Source organism: Diabrotica virgifera, chromosome 8 (genome assembly GCF_917563875.1).
Source record: "Diabrotica virgifera virgifera chromosome 8, PGI_DIABVI_V3a".
In the NCBI taxonomy this organism is placed as follows: domain Eukaryota; kingdom Metazoa; phylum Arthropoda; class Insecta; order Coleoptera; family Chrysomelidae; genus Diabrotica; species Diabrotica virgifera.
This window is the reverse complement of record NC_065450.1, coordinates 22712784-22730528: the sequence shown is the minus strand read 5'-3', so window position 1 is coordinate 22730528 and position 17745 is coordinate 22712784. Positions and strand designations below refer to the sequence as shown.

The 17745-nt window shown below is 32.6% G+C and overlaps 1 protein-coding gene across 1 annotated transcript in view; it reads right to left on the bottom strand.

Moving 5' to 3' along the window:
• LOC126889344 (cytochrome P450 4C1-like) overlaps positions 1–17745 on the bottom strand; it is an 81944-nt gene that overhangs the window by 53110 nt on the left and 11089 nt on the right. Inside the window, exons 2-3 of the mRNA XM_050657579.1 lie at positions 12574–12686; positions 6354–6444 (exon numbers count right to left, since the gene is read on the bottom strand). Coding sequence (XP_050513536.1) covers positions 6354–6444; positions 12574–12686 — 204 coding nt within the window. The remainder of the gene's footprint in view (positions 1–6353; positions 6445–12573; positions 12687–17745) is intronic.

Here is a 17745-nt window from a genome sequence, read left to right as displayed (position 1 = left end):
TTGTACAAATAATTTTTTTTATTTTTTAAAGCTTTAAAATGAAGATCTTTCAATTCCAAACATAAAAAAAATTGTAAACCAGATTAACGAATTTGTTGCTTAGATATTATAAATTGTTTATCCCAAGAGGTCAAATGTCGAAGGCTATAACTTTTTGAAAAAAAATCGTAGAAAGTTGGTGAAACATCCAATCTCCTTCGAAAGAGTTATGTTTTCATATTCTGATGTAAATAATTGCGTAAAACATTTTTAAACCTCTAATTTTTGGATTTGAAAATAAGGGGGCAAATTTCGTTATAAACATTTAGAGCTGAAACGGCCCTGTACATCCTATGAGTTTTTAACTTACATATTATTGTTGCTGAAGGTGAAACGAAGGTTTATAAAAAAATAAAAAATTTCTACGACCAACTGAAGCCGAGATAATTTTTGGGTTTGCAAATAAGGGGGCAAATTTCGTTATAAACATTTAGAGCTGAAGCGGCCCTGTATATCCTATGAGTTTCTAACTTACAGATTATTGTTGCTAAAGACGAAATGAAGATTTATAAAAAAATTAAAATTTTTTAGAACTAACTGAAGCCGAGATAATTGTTTTTTTTTTCTTAAATCATAGTGCCTTTATTTATAACAATTAAGAAATTATTTTACAGTCATTAACTAAAGAAAGACTTATATTATCTTAAAATAAAAATTATTATAAAATATAATTATATTTAATTATTAAAAATTATTTTTTAAATCGGTGCTTTTGCAAGCGGCCGAATTTTGCAAATCGCCCTGCTCGCTTCAAATCCGCGTGCTCGGAAAATTTTTACGTAACTTGTATTAAATGACAGAAAACAATTTAATAATATTACCATTATAATATACAGTCTATTTACCACTGTATTTGTTTTTCTTTATAAACTTTTATATGTGAAATCCAAAAAGAATAGTCACTACAAGAAGAAAAGGTTTTATGTATATTATAGTAAGAAGTAACATTATTATTATTATATTTATATAACAATGAAAAAATTAAAAATATAGTTATATATTTCATATATATGTATCATTTTTATAATACTATTTTTTCAGAAATGAAATTTCACATATAAAAATTTATCAAGAAAAACAAATACAGTGGTAAATAGATTGTATATTATAACGGTAATATTATTAAATTGTTTTCTGTCAAAATTTAATACAAGTTACCTGAAAATTTTCCGACCGCGCGGATTTGAAGCGATCCAAGCGATTTGCAAAATTCGGCCGCTCGCAAAAGCACCGATTTTAAAAATAATTTTTAATAATTAAATGTAATTATATTTTATAATAATTTTTATTTTAAGATAACATAAGTCTTTCTTTAGTCAATGACTGTAAAATCATTTCTTAATTGTTATAAATAAAGGCACTACGACTTAAGAAAAAAAAACAATTATCTCGGCTTCAGTTGGTTGTAGAAAATTTTTATTTTTTTATGAATCTTCGTTTTGTCTTCAGCAACAATAATCTGTAAGTTAGAAACTCCTAGGATGTACAGGGCCGCTACAGCTCTAAATGTTTATAACGAAATTTGCACCCTTATTTGCAAACCCAAAAATTATCTCGGCTTCAGTTGGTCGTAGAAATTTTTTATTTTTTTATAAATCTTTGTTTCATCTTTAGCAACAATAATCTGTAAGTTAAAAACTCATAGGATGTACAGGGCCGCTTCAGCTCTAAATGTTTATAACGAAATTTGCCCCCTTATTTTCAAACCTAAAAATAAGAGGTTTAAAAATGTTTTACGCATTTATTTACATCAGAATATGAAAATATAAATCTTTCGAAGGAGATTGGATGTTTCACTAACTTTCTACGATTTTTTTTTTTTTTTCAAAAAGTTATAGCCTTCGACATTTGACCTCTTGTGAAAAACAATTTATAATATCTAAGCAACAAATTCGTTAATCTGGGTTTACAATTTTTTTTGTGTTTGGAATTGAAAGGTCTTCATTTTAAAACTTTAAAAAATAAAAAAAAATTATTTGTACAATAAATAAGGCAATTGTAAAAAACGGCCATTTTGGACATTTCGCAGGCTGTTTTGCAATAACCAATTAAGGAAATTAAACTTACCGTAGCTCGAATTGTAGGTTCTTTAATTTACTACAACTTTCTATTAAAAAGTTTTTCTCTAAAATCAATATCCTATGCTACAAAATTAATAATCAATAAAAATTGCAAATTTAACAAATGAAAATCGCAATTAAAAAAAAAGCGCACAATATTTTTGGTTACATTTTAGTAGAAGTTATTCCTGGCTTCGTCCCTTAAGGCTGTATGACACTATGCATTTTCTTGTATCATTTCTAATATCGTTTCTGATATCGTTTCTTGTATACATTTTCTTGTATCATTTCTTGTACGTACATTTGTGCCCTGTATGACACTATGCAAGTTCTTGTATCGAAAACTGTATGAAATTCGGCACGTGATTGGTCGAAATTTTGTTTGTCACGTTACATTGGTATGGTAGTACTGCGTCTACAGCTGATTTTAAGGATTTTATAAAATTTATAAACTTTTAAAAACAAATATTTTAATGTTATAATAACTAGAATTTTTACGTTGACTGTTGATTATTTGTGTTTTTTATTTTGTTTTGATATTTGTGCTAAAATATTTGCATTATAATTATCTTCAGTTTGATCCAAATTGGAACTATTGTATTTTCCTCTATTAAAAAATTATGCAATATGAAACCCAAAGTTATTCTAAATATATTAGTCTTGTCGCCAGGGGGGGGTACAACGGCCTTCTTAATTCAGATGGACTTACCCAAGTTTTTTTTATGTATTTTGACCCGTAGAACACGAATTTTTTGGGTAACAGTTGATCCGGATGTCGATAAGATTGTTATAAACAAAGAAGTTGAGGAATTACATAACAGCGGTTTCTCTCAAAACAAAACATTTTTTTGTATTTTTTGGGTCATTCTAACCAAAAAATGTTCCTACAAGTTTTTTCGTAGGATGCATAGTTTTCGAGATAAACGCGGTTGAACTTTCAAAAAATGGAAAAATTGCAATTTTTGAACCCGAATAACGTTTGAATAAAAAATAAAATAGCAATTCTGCTTACCGCCTTTAAAAGTTTAAGTCAAATTATATCTGTTTTGAATATTTGTATTGCTACAAATTTATTTTTTGATTGTTAAAAAAAGCTATAAACACATACTGTTTCCCGTGCCTAATACATGCGTTTTATTGCATGCTACTTAGAAATAGCCCCGCTTGCACTTTTACCTCCTCTACGTACTCGTTCGATTTTAAATGAGAAATCATTGAAACATCACTCAAGCACTAGGTGTTTATAGCTTTGTTTTAACAATAAAATAATACATTTTTGGCAATACAAATAATTAAAACCGATATAATTTGACTTGAACTTTCAAATGCGGTAAGCAGAATTGCTATTTTATTTTTTAATCAAAAGTTTTTCGGGTTCAAAAATTCCAATTTTTCGATTTTTTGAAAGTTCAACCTCGTTTATCACGAAAACTATGCATCCTACGAAAAAATTTGTAGGAACATTTTTTGGTTAAAATGGCCCAAAAAATACAAAAAAATGTTTTGTTTTGCGAGAAATCGCTGTTATGTGATTCCTCAACTTCTTGGTCTATAACAATCTTATCGACATCCGGATCAACTGTTACCCAAAAAATTCGTGTTCTACAGGTCAAAATACATAAAAAAAACTTGGGTAAGTCCATCTGAATACAGGAGGCCGTTGTACCCCCCCTGGCGACAGGACTATATGGTTATTAGTAGAACAGTAGTCCATACCAAACGGTATATTAAGTATCAATAAAATATTTATTAAATAATACCTACAAAACACAAATAAATTCATCAAGACATAAATCATATGATCTCATTTTCAGCCGCCATTATGACATTTAGAAGCTTTACCAGCAGGTTTTACGTTTTTGCTCTTTGCGCAGAAATTGGCGCAGTTATTGTACAAGAATCTGTGCCTGACACAAATTCTTGTATCGTTTCTGATATCGTTTCTTGTATCTGTGTATGACACTATGCATTTTTTTGACATATTAGAAACGATATTAGAAATGATACAAGAAAATGCATAGTGTCATACAGCCTTTACAACACCTGATAGGTTTCAAAAATTCCTGAATTATATCCTGAAATCGACCTATTTTTCACCCACAGCCTGGGGTAATTGTTACAAAGGTGGACACCAACCCTTCCTGAGGGATTTTTCCGGTTTTATATGCTTCATTAAACAGATCCAGTAGCACAGGTAGAGTTTCATCGTCTAGATATTTCAGTAATTCCGCAGGTATTTCGTCTGGACCTACAATTTTTCCGTTTTTTGCGTTTCGTATTACTTGTTCGATTTCCTCCATTTTGATCTCTGGTCCCGTTTCGCTGTCGATTTCTTCCGGTTCTTGTCTATTATCCTCAAACAGATCTGTTATGTATGTCTTCCACTTTTTTAATTTCTCCGTGACTTCTATAATAATTTTTCCATTTATGTCTTTAAGAAGGCCATCTTTCTTTTTTCGCTGTGTGTTTGTGATTTCCTTTATTTTCTTATGCATGTTAAAGCTATCATACTTTTTAAAATATTCTTCTATTTCACTACATTGATTTGCCAGCCAGGTGGATTTGGTCTCTTTTATTTTCTTTCCTATTAATCTCTGTATTTCCTTGTATTTTGCCTTACTCCTGCCTTTATGTTTCCTTCTTTCCTCCATTAGCTCTAGGATTTCTGAAGTCATCCATCTCTGTTTTTTTATTATTTTTGTGGGTAATATCTTCTTTCCTGCCTTTACTAACGTTTCTTGTATCATGTTCCATTTGTCTTTAACATCTGTTGTTGTTATCACGTCTTGTTTTATTTTCTTTAAGTTATCATTTATTTCTTGTTTTAACCTCTGACGTACAGGTTCTTCTTTTATATTTGAGACATCAAATCGTGGTATATTTGTTTGTTTTTGGATATTTTTCAGTTTTATCTTCATTACGCCTACTAATAGATTATGATCTGAATTTATGTCAGCTCCGGGGTATGTTCTCATAGACTTTATAGTGTTTTTATATCTGGATTTGATTAAAATGTAATCTATCTGGTTTCTTACACTGTGATCTTCCGAATCCGCCAGTGATATCCAGGTATAAAGTCTTCTTTTAGGTAATTTGAATAATGTATCCATTACTACCAGCTCCTCGCTTTGGTAGAATTCGACAAGTCTGTCCCCCCTTTCATTTCTTTCTCCCAAGCCAAATTCTCCCACACATCCATCCACTTTTCCTTTTCCAATTTTGGCGTTGAAATCTCCCATCACCAACAATATGTCATCTTTTTTGTGGATCTTATGATTTCGTTCAATTGCATGTAGAACCTTTCTATCTCGGCCTCATCTTTGTCGGCAGTGGGGTGCATATTATTTGGACAACGTTTACCTTTTTAGAGAATGTTTGCAACTGAATCATCATCAATCTTTCTGAGTAGGGGATAAAACCAACGACAGATTTATTTGTCTCTTTGGTTACAAGTATGGCAACTCCATATCGATGTGTTAGATCATTGTTACTAACATAATACATCATGCCGTTGTTTGTGGTTAGTTTTCCTGAATCGGGCCATTGAACATTGCTGATACCGAATATATTTATCTTAAGGCGATCCATTTCAGCTGTTAGGTTACCGAGCTTACCTGGTTGATATAAATTCTTCACGTTGCATGTGGCCAGTCTTAAAGTTCTTCTTTTTTCTTCTTTTTTCTAAACCAATGGTTTTCTTGGTTTCCTTCTGATTATGGGGGTTTCGTTTGCTGACGACCTGAGAGACCTCATATTCTTCAAGTGTACCTCTCCTGCCCGATCTTGGTTTCCGGCTTCCATGATCAGTAAGGTGTCTTTGGGATTTTTCAAGTACCATTATGATTGTTTAGGAATGCCATTTTAGACCTTTAATACAGTGGTTTTTCGTTCCCTTCCATATCCTTATGCCGTTGACAACTTTATTGGTTCATCCGCCTTTGGGGCCAATTTCTTGACCTGGTTGATATAAAGAGTGCCCTACGACTTACCAATCATCTGCCCGAAGCCGTTGGTCAGTAAGTGGGGATTGCCTATACCGGCAATCAATCGGTGAAGAGTATGTAGTAGAAAGAAATATATTGACCCGTCTGCCCTCGGAAACCTAATAGCCATTCGGGGTCGGAAGAAACAAGAGTTAGCCAAAAGAGGCTGATAGGAAAGATTAAAGACATTTCATTCAAGACTAGTTGAAAATGAGTAAAATCTGAAGGCTCAAAATGTTAATGTAAACTAATTATAAACTAACTTACATACCGCTGCTTGTTAAAAGTCCTTCTCCTAGCCATCTTGTCACAAACTTATACGTTTGGCCCTTTTTATTATTCTTTGTTTGAAGCAAAATTTGCTAAAAATAAAATTAACTTTTTATATTGAAATCAGCTAAACTTGATATTTAACACATTTGATCATCTTAATACATTTTTCGGTTTGAAATAACTTGTTTGTTTATCGTAAATCGCATGGGTTCATATGTCTTTTCACACTGCAGTCTTGAAGCATTTTTGTGTGTACCCTACATATATGTTACCAGCCAAACCCGATTTCAGGACAAACTAGTTTGGCCTAGGCCAAACTAGTTTGTCCTAAGCGCGTTAGGATAAACTAGTTTCTCCTATCGCCTGTAGGCCAAACTAGTTTATCCTGAAGTGTATGTTTTTATATCAGGATAAACTAGTTTAGCCTAGTCAAAACCAATTTAATCTAGTCGAAAGTAATTGATTACAGACTGGTTGCTGATTTAAACGTAGGTTTAGAAGACACTATTAAGAGTTGTAAGACTTTTAAGTATTAAGGGTAAATAATAAACCGAGATGGTACTTGTATGAAAGATAGAGAAATGAAAATAGTACGGGGAAAAAACTATGAAAGCACTCCATGGAGTGATATGGAAGAACACTCTAACTAAAGAAAACACAAAAGGATTTTTCAGGGCATATTGCTGAATACTACCCTACAAGAGTGGAAGAATGGCCAGTGACAACAATAATACGAAATAAAATACGAACAGTTGAATTGGAGTTTATGAGAAGATGTCTAAAAATCACCAAGTAGGATAGAATCGGATAGAATAGGAGTGGGAAAAATATGGCGGCGCGAGATACAACCACGTTAACGACTGAGTTAAACAAATTAAAGAAAAATGAACTAATCGACATAATTGTGACATTAAAAGTACCAGTGAATGTTGCAAATCCACAAGTGATTACCTATATAAATAAAATTGGTGAATTTATTAACAGTAAGAGCGACAATAAATCTTATGATTTGGTGGATAACATAACCTGTTCTCACTGTGACACATTCAGGCAGGACCATTAGCATTAAAAAGGAACTTGACGCTGTAATTAAACTTACATATCAACTAGAAAAAAGGTGCCAAGAAGAAGATCTAATTTTTTTCCTAAAACAATTAAAAGAGAATTCAGATTCACCAAAGATACATACAACGCCATCTACTAGTACTATTGCGAACTCCAAAACACATTATAAGACTAATTTAAATATTGCCGAAAAAAAAAGAAAGAAGAACACAAACAGAACTTTATGGGCAGAGCAGCAAAAAGTGAACTGGTAATTACTCAGAAAAAACCTGAGGTAAATAAACGAGGGAATTCCCAAACAATAACAAAAACAGATGTTTCGAAAGGACTGCTTTTTGAACAAAACAGATTAAAAATGGATCAGTTCATTAATTTAATAGAGGACGAAAAAATTACTAACGATGAAATACCTATAAATGAAGCAGAAAATGATGAAGAATGGAAAACTATTAGACCTAGGCGACATCATTTTAACGGACGAAGAAAAATTATAGTAGGTAGCAATAGAAATAGCGATGAGGTTAAGGGTGTTCCAAACATTTCAATTCTACATATTCCAATAATTAATAAAGAAACTACAACTGACTCTCTAACCCAGTTAATTAAAGTGAATTTTCCTGAAGCAACATGTGAAATGATTCAATCGAAACATCCAACAATTTACTCATCGTTCAAAGTAAATATATGTTCAGGGAACTTCAACAAGGCCATGAATCCCGAAGTTTGGCCTCACGGAGCTGTTGTAAGCCGTTTTTTTTACCACAAGAAAAAACAGACAGAAGAAGCTTAGTTTTTGATCCAGATATTACATTATTAAATATCCCAAGTGTTAGTCAGAAGACTGGTTTTAAATTGGATAAGTCAGAAGTATTCAATTCTCCTAATTTTTACACAGTTGGTAAAAATGCTTCAACTATCAATCAAAAAAGTTTTGGCTTACTTCATCAAAATATACAATGTGTATCAACAAGCATTGAAAAACTAGAGTTCTTCCTGCAGTGCGAAGGTCTGCATAATGTATGTGTATGTTTAACTGAGCACTGGAAATCTAAAGAACAACTATAACTACACCATATAAATGGATTTTCTCTGGCTTCATCTTTCTGCCGTGACCAAGGGGAACATGGAGGGTCTTCAATCTATGTGAAAGAGGGTGTGGTTTGGAAGGAACGTTCTAATATATGTTCTCAATCTGAGAAATATAATTTTGAAGTGAGTGCTGTGGAAATAGACTATTGCCTTTTTAATTGTGTTGTTTTCTGTATTTATCTGCCTGGACGTGGCTCTATTAATGTTTTTATGTCAAAACTGGATCTAATACTTGATGTACTAGTCTCCGAAGGTAAGGCTATAATATTAACAGGTGACTTTAATATAGATTTCAAATCAAATTCACTAAGTAAGCAGAACTTGGTAAATGTTTTAGATTCTTATGGCTTAACCGTAACTGTGAATGATTATACAAGAGTAACTGCAACTAGTAAAACTCAAATTGATTATATTGCTACAAACATAAATCACCAACAAAAAACAATGGTTGTGGAAGGTTTTATCTCTGATCATCGTGCGCAATTGTTCCAATGTAGCATTAACACAGACAATGATGCCTATATATTCATCCGTTCATATAGTGAAAGGAACATAAATCGTTTTGTTCAAACCCTTGAGTCAACAAATTGGTCAGAGGTATTTAATACAATTTCTGCTGAGGATAAATCATTAGCTTTTTTAAATACTATCCAAAATTACTTTCGGTCCCATTTTCCACTACTTAAATATAAACCTAAAAAATGTACACGTTCGAATTGGTTTACGCAGGAACTGTACAATTTAAGGGATCAGCTAAAACTTCTAGAAACGATCTGTCAGCAAAATAGTAATCTTAGGCCAGTCCTTCATTTAGCAAAGACAGAATATTCAATTAAATTAAAAGCAGCAAAAAGTAGTCACTTCATAAGACAGTTAAACGAATCATCAAATAAAATGAATTAGCAGACAAATTTAACCACCTTTTTGTTGAAATGGCTCCAAAGTTACTTGCCGCTTTGGATCCTACTAAAATAGGTGGGTTTACATCAGCATCAAAAAACCGTAATAGTTGTTCTATGTTTTTATATCCAACTAACCCACAGGAAATAACTAGTATAGTCGGAAGTTTTAAATCCAAACACAATTGTGGTTTTGATCAGATTTCCCCTAAGTTATTAAAACAATGCATTCACGCTCTCGCAGATCCACTGACGGATATTTGTAATGCCTCTTTTCAACAAGGAATATTTCCTAGTATGTTTAAACTATCTATTGTAATCCCTTTATTCAAAAGTGGTGATAAAGATGACCTTAACAACTACCGTCCCATAAGTCTCTTATCTGTGTTTTCAAAGATAATTGAAACTTTGGTTTATACTAGAATAAACGCATGCCTAAAAAAGCATAGTGTCTTGCATAATTTTCAACATGGCTTTACATCTTCTAAGTCTACAACTACAGCTCTTGCAAACTTCGTCAGCTTAGTGTTGGATGCTTTGGACAGACGAGAGAAGGCATGTGGTTTATTTCTCGATTTGTCCAAGGCTTTTGATACTTTGGATCATAATTTGTTGCTAACAAAACTTGAGAGGATTGGTATTCGTGGTGTAGTTCTAAAATGGTTTACTTCCTACCTAGAAAATAGAAAACAAAAAGTAAAGATAACATCTAATGGACTTGTAAACGAATCAAAGACATTGGATATCCATTATGGTGTCCCCCAGGGTAGTGTATTGGGTCCTCTACTTTTTATAGTATATATTAATGATATAGCTTTGGTAACTAATTCACTGAGTGGAGTTAACATCATCAGTTATGCGGATGATACCAACATTCTAGTCACAGCAACATCCGATCAAAATTTGCAAAATAAAACTACACAGATACTATCCACCATCAACAGTTATTTCTTATCCAACAAACTAGTTTTAAATGAAGAGAAATCAAAGTATATGATTTTCACGTCAAATAATTTATTAAACCATCAAGCCAATATACAAGCAGCAATAGATAAAACAGACTGCACGAAGTTGCTAGGGGTCCTGTTAGACAGTAATTTTAAATGGTCAAACCACATTTCTAATTTGAAATCCAGATTAAGTAGCGCATGTTATGCGTTGAGAATTCTTTCACGTCTCTTTAATACATCAATATTAAAAACAGTATACTTTGCCCATTTTTACTCAATAGCCAAATATGGCATTGAAGTCTGGAGTTGTACCTCTGAATTAGAGCAGATATTCGTACTTCAGAAAAGAGCTATTAGGATAATTTATAAAATGAAATTTAGAGATTCTTGTAGAGGCATCTTTAGACAAAACAATATTCTTACTATTCCTGGTCTGTATATATTTTCGTGTATAATGTATTTACATTGCAAAATTTATGAATTCAATAAATTTCAATTTAACCATGTTTATTCAACAAGATTCAGAGACAATCACTTTATGCTTCCACAACATCGTTCTGTTTTGTTGGAAGGTAGCACACGTTATGCAGCCATAAGTTTCTTTAACAAATTGCCAATAGATATACGAATGAATTTACATCAGCCAAACTTTCGGAGGAGTGTACATCAATACATTTGTGAGCTAGAGCCATATTCTAAAAATAACTTTTAAGTATGTTTTGTCATATTTATTAATTTATATACTTTTTTATGTCTGTAACTTTGACTTGTCTCATACATGTACTTTGTACAATGTCGCATGTGATGAATAAATTTGACTTGACTTGACTTGAATAAGAACAGAGGAAATATGAAACGGAATAGAAGTAGAATGCTCAATTACAAAAAAGTTGTGGTAGTAAAAGTAGAGCCCTGAAATGGTACGGGCTTGTGCAAAGAATGCCAGAGCACAGGTTGCCGAAAAGATTACTGGACTGGGACCCGCGGGCAGGAAGACGGAGACAAAGACCTGCTGTGAGATAGAAAACTCACATAGGAAATGCTATGATAGATTTAGACCTCAGAAATGGCGACTGGGAGAATAGAGTGCCGTGGAAGACGAAAACAGCAAACTCATAATATGAGAAAAGCCAAGAAGAAGAAAGTAATTCAGCGAACCAGTACTGCTTAATATAAATAACAAATTAAATAAAATACTTACGTGGATATTTCAACGTTTTCACATTTTTTCAAAATTGGTAAAAACAATATTAATTCGTACTCGATTTTATTCGTAAGTGTATCTTTTCTTTTAATTTTTGGAGAAAACCTCATCCTTTTATTGATTATTTTTTATATTATTTAATTATACGAGAATATATTGATTTATAGCATGTGTCAATTTTTTCATTCGACATATCATATATGATACAATGTATCGATGTATAATTTTTTTTGCCATCCCTGTTAGGACGTGATTCCCTGTTGGGACGTGATTAGGGAATTACCCGCATGTAAAGTCCTTACATGTTCGCTAAATTACTTTCGACTAGGCTAAATTGGTTTAGACTAGGCCGTACTAGTTTATCCTGAAGTGCGAGTCTTTATTATATCAGGATAAACTAGTTTGGCCTAGGCCAAATTAGTTTGGCCTGAAGTGTGTGTGTTTATATCAGGATAAACTAGTTTTGCCTAGGACAAACTAGTTTGGCCTACGCGCGATAGGACCAACTAGTTTGGCCTAGGCCATACTAGTTTATCCTAACGCGCTTAGGACTCTACTACTTTTCCTCAATGTGTCCAAGCATGCTCACATGGGAAGATTTAGAGACATTTATGCCTGGTTGCACCAACAGATCTTAGGCTTAAGCCGAGAATATCATAAGAATTAATGTAATATAATTACAATAAAATATAATAGGAATATCATAATATAATAATAGATATACTTGATAACAAGGTAAGAATCCAAAATTATGGTGAAACGTAAGTGATACTTCCGGTGGTCCTATCTATAAGCAGAGCTTAGCTAAGCTGGAGCTTAAGATCTGTTGGTGCAACCAGGCATAAATAAATTAAAGTGTTTGTAAATAAAGAATATAAATTAAGTCTTTTTGTTTAAATAAATATAAATGTCTAAAAATATAAATAATTATAATAAATTCAGTAAACTCGCGTAACAATATTAAAGAGTAATTACATTTAGATTTATTAATAGTAATCTTATAATACTTACTTCTAGTTGTTCTGGTCCGGATATGTTAACAGTGAAATAAATATATGAGAACCTTAAGCGGTATATAGGTCCGTACATTTTGCTCCATTTTCTAATATTATTAAAAAATAATGCTGAAACGTATTAGGTAAATATATTCGTTTTTGTGTAGTTATATGTAGTTGTAGAATGGCTAATATCGGAGTTCATCCCAATACCCAAAAAACACAACGCAATGAAATGTGAGGGATATAGGACGATAAGTTTGATGAACCATGAAGTTTAAAAGTATTCTTACTTTAAGTGATGTAATGTAACCCTTGTTTTTTTTAATATACATTTACAAAAGGTCTAGTATTTTTTATATTTTACTTCTCATTTCGTTAATACCTAGGGGAAGGTGAGGTAAAATGGGATACTTGGGTAAAACGGGATAGTGCCTCTAGCGGCCTACCAATGACGTCAGCGGCGGTGAAAAATACTTAAAACATTCGTCTAATGCACCTTGGCTTGTAGTTCGAACGCGCCGTAGTTCAAACACCCGACCTCGTGCTCAGTGACAGGTGCCTGATGTAATTTTCGAGTCCCACGTTTTAAGCTGTAACTTTAGTTTTAAACAAGTTTTTGAAATAATTTTTGAACTCAGATGATATGTAGTGCCCTGCGCATAATGTGAATAGGTTTTTTGAGTGAACCAACTCATATTGAGCATACAAGGTAAGTTTTTTTTAAAACAGCATGTGGGGTAAAACGGGACATAACCGGGTGGGGTAAAATGGGATATCCCGTTTTACCCCTTATGTGAAAATTCTATAGTTACGTCAAAATCATAATTTGTTAAAAAATAAGAGACTTTTAAAAGCAAAAAATATTCAAGCTTGTTTAGGGTAATATAAGAATAAACTTAGAAGAATTGTTTTTGTTTCAGATGCCTAGAAATAAACAACGAAATACTGAGCGTCAAAAATGGTCTGAAAAATTTATGGTCAGCGCTCTGGAAGCACTAGAAAAAGAAACTTGTGGATTTCTAAAAGCATCCAAAAAATATTGAGTTCCAAAATCAACATTGGAAAGAAGGTTCAAAGGAAGAAATAAATCCGCAACAGATCATTCTAAATTACTTGGGAACCGACTGCCTACATTTTCTCTAGAGTAGGAGCAGCAATTGGTAACATATGCAAAGAATATGGAAACTATGATGTTCGGTCTTACAACTGGTTCCATCCGTAGCTTGGCATATCAAAAGGCAAAAAAAACAACATCAAACATCATTTCAACAAAACCACCAAGTTGGCTGGGTGGGAATGGCTTCGCGCTTTTTTAAAACGGAATAAACTTTAGCTCCGTTTTCGTGAAGCAACATCAGCTGCACGTGCTCGAGGTTTTAACAAGGAAGCAGTTTCATCATTTTTGGACATTTTGGAGCATCTTCAAGAAGAAATGAACTTTTCACCTTCCCGTATTTTTAACGTTGACGAAATCGGGATTACAACAGTTCAAGGTCGTCCATCAAAAGTGATTGCTGTCAAGGGTAGAAAAGAGGTCGGCACCCTAACATCTGCAGAACGAGGGGAGCTTGCTACTGCTGTAATCTGCATGAGTGCCAGTGGAATATTTGTTCCTCCTATGATCATAATTCCCAGAGTTCGTATGAAGCCGCAGTTCTCAGAGGGTGCACCGCCAGGAACCTTAGTCGTTACTGATAAATCTGGTTGGATGCAGCTTAACTTGTTTGAACAATGGTTTGACCATTTTCTTCATCACACTCAATCATCAAAAGAAAACCCATCTCTCTTAATCTTGGATGGCCATAAAACCCATACACAAAATATTGCTATTATTGATAAAGCACGTGAAAATGGAGTGACAATAATTTGCCTGCCTCCTCATACGAGCCATAGGATGCAGCCCTTGGATGTTTCCTTAATATATCCGTTAAGTACATTTTATACGCAAGAAATAGAAATGTGGCTGAGAAATCATCCAGGGCGATGTGTAACTATCTCAGAGGTGCCTCACCTATTTGGAAAAGCTTACCTACGAGCATCTAATCCATTAAATTCCATTAATGGTTTCCAAAAAACAGAAATTTTCACACTGAATCGTACTGTTTTTACAGAAGAGATGTTCGCTGCAGCTTTGCCTACTGATCATGAGCCAAATATTGAAGAAAACATATCCAGCCCCGAAAAAAGTCAATCCAAAAATGACCAGCCTGTCGAAGAACAAGTTACTCCAGAAATACAAAATAATGAATCTTCTAAAGATTTGCTTATGGACATGCCCTCTACAAGCACTGGTTTAGGTCTATTTTCTCCGGAACAAGTTGTTCCCTATCCAAAAGCACCGCAAAAACAAATTAAGCAACAGAGTAAAAATAAAGGTAAAACTGTTATATTAACAAGCACCCCTGATAAAGAAGAATTGGAGACATCTCTAGCTACCAGAAAACCAAAAGTTAATGTTAAAAATGTTAACTCAAAGACCAAGATTAAGTCACTAAAGCAGAAAACCGTAAAAAAAATACTTCCAAGAAGGTTAAAAACATACAACCTGAAGATGAAAGTGACAGTAGTGCAGATGAGGAATGCTTCTCTTGCAGCAATAGAGATTCTTCAGACAAAAAAGGAGAAGGCTGGATACAATGCTTCAATTGTAAAAATGGGGACACGATGCTTGTGCAGGAGCTGACAGCGATGATGATGTATTTATTTGCGAATATTGCAGATATGATTAAGTTAAGAAAAATGTTCGGTATTATTATTCCTATTAATATTTAAGCAAAATGGTCGGTACTATTATTCCTATTAATATTTAAGCAAATTGTTCTGTATTATTATTCCTATTAATATTGGGTTTTTTGGGTTTAACCCATCGTTATTTCTTATTTAGTTAATTGTTTTTTTTTTCGTTCCTTTTGAATTTTTGAGCTTAAGTTGTTGTATTTTGCATAAAAATAGAAAAAATAAACTTTAAAAAAAAAGAGAAAATTAATTAAAGTAACATAGAAAACTCCTATCCCATTTTACCCCCACGGTGTATCCCGTTTTACCCACACAGTGGAGGTAAAATGGGAAATTGCATTGATGTCAAATTTTTGCATATAACTTTTTTATACATTTATAAAAAAAATCTTTTTTTGTGCTTTTGATACAAAAATAATGAGTTTTTACTGTGCCAAATTATGAGTAGCCTCCAATACATAGTTTCGGTGTTATACAGTTTCAAACGTTAGGTATCCCATTTTACGTCACCTTCCTCTATATGTCGCTACAGCGTCCAAAACGCGAATTATTTTTATAATTCTGCTTATCTAGATTGTTTAGTTTCATTTCGATTCAGAATTGATCATGTAGCATTTCTGGTGAGGTCTAGGGAGTCTGAAATGTACGTAAGGGGATGATTGATCATTTCTGAACCAAGATGAAACATAAGCTGTCTTTCATTTTCACAATTCTTATACTTTTTAAACTATGCATGAATAATATTTGTATAATTTATACCTTATAGAACCCTATTGGTTGCAATTTGTAATTTTTGTTGCAACTTAAGTAACATTTCCGGAGATCTGCTGATGAACAGCAAAATTTAGTGTTCGGAACCGGTCGTCCAAAGTACAATAATAGTCTGGGCAGATTATCGGAGAATAGACCATTTTTGGAAAAAGTTATTTCCAGCAATTTTATTGCTGGAATCGAATCTTATGATCATATGTATTAATAATATAGGTATGCAAAGTCCGCAGATAGTGTGTTACTTTTTTTATAAACAAAATGGCGCCTGAAAATCTAGTTTTTTCAATTTTTGCTCTATAACTCCAAAGATTTTAACTTTACACCAAAAACACCCAAACAAAAATTTACCGTAATTAAATTCTGCATAGAGACGTGTTTTTCCCGATTTACTTTGACGAAAATTTTTCCCGGAAAATGCGGGTTTTTGCAACAAAATCTTTAATCTTCAACTAAAATTTTAGATAAGTAATTGTTTATTAATAATTAAATAACTTGGTAATATAAAAGCTCTTTTAGTTTAGATTATAATTCCAATAGCCGATGAAAATTAAATCAACAGTTTAGCAACAATTGAATTGTTAATTAAAAATTTACGGTCGCTATAATAACCACAATAATTACGATACATAAGAATATCTATTATTTTTTGTATAAAAAAACACTGTATCTAACTAATGTACTTTACATAATTGAAATTGGACTATTTAAGCGGCCTTAAGAATATTTTAAAATTATATACAATTTTTTGGCTTATAAACAAATAGAATAAATATCTCGGGAAATATTAAATTAACTTAAATCATGAAAACGATATTGGAAAAAAGCAGCAGGACGCTTCTTCCAAAAGAAAAAACGTTTAATTGTCATGAGTGGTTCCTGAGATACAACCGGTCAAAGTTGACCGGCATTTACGGTAAAGATGTAAACAATAGGATCATAATTTTCAAACCATCACCTTTTTATTTTTGTACTCTTTCTCCACACCAATTTTCATATCTTTAATATACTCATAACATATATTATTATAATAAAAACTATCGATATGACCAGTGAAAATTGACAAAAATAGCAAAATTCCAATAAAAAATTAGGTTGGAGAAAATGTAATCTCAAAGTTCAAAATTGGTATACGTTAAAAAAATGCATTTTCTCGGCTTCTCATTGAACAATTTTCTTCATTATTTTTTTGTTCTTAACCCATTAATGCCCACCGTATTTTAAGTAATACGAAAGACACTGCTGCATATTTCGCCACCTAATTATCAGAAAAAAAAAGTAAACAATAGTTGTTGTCCTAATATAGGGCACAGAGTAGATGTTAGAAGGTAACTGTTAGTGATAATATTAAAAATTTATTATCGTTTGGCAGTAAAGCGTGATTAGATTTGTGCTAAGCTTTCTTAGGTTATTTCGACTTATTTTGAGAAAACTTTTGTAGTACTCAACTAGTAAGGCTTCTAAATATCGAATAGTGATATAAATATTGTTGAAATTTATACCGGTGAGTATTTTGAAGATTATTGATTTTTGCGTATGATATATAATACGCTGGGCACTCGTGGTAACTAATCAACATTGTTTCGAGTTTAGAAAAAAATTAAGATAAAGTATGATCCCAAGGATGTGTTGAATTGTTGAAAATTTATAAGAGTTTAACAGATGACGATACTTTGGAACA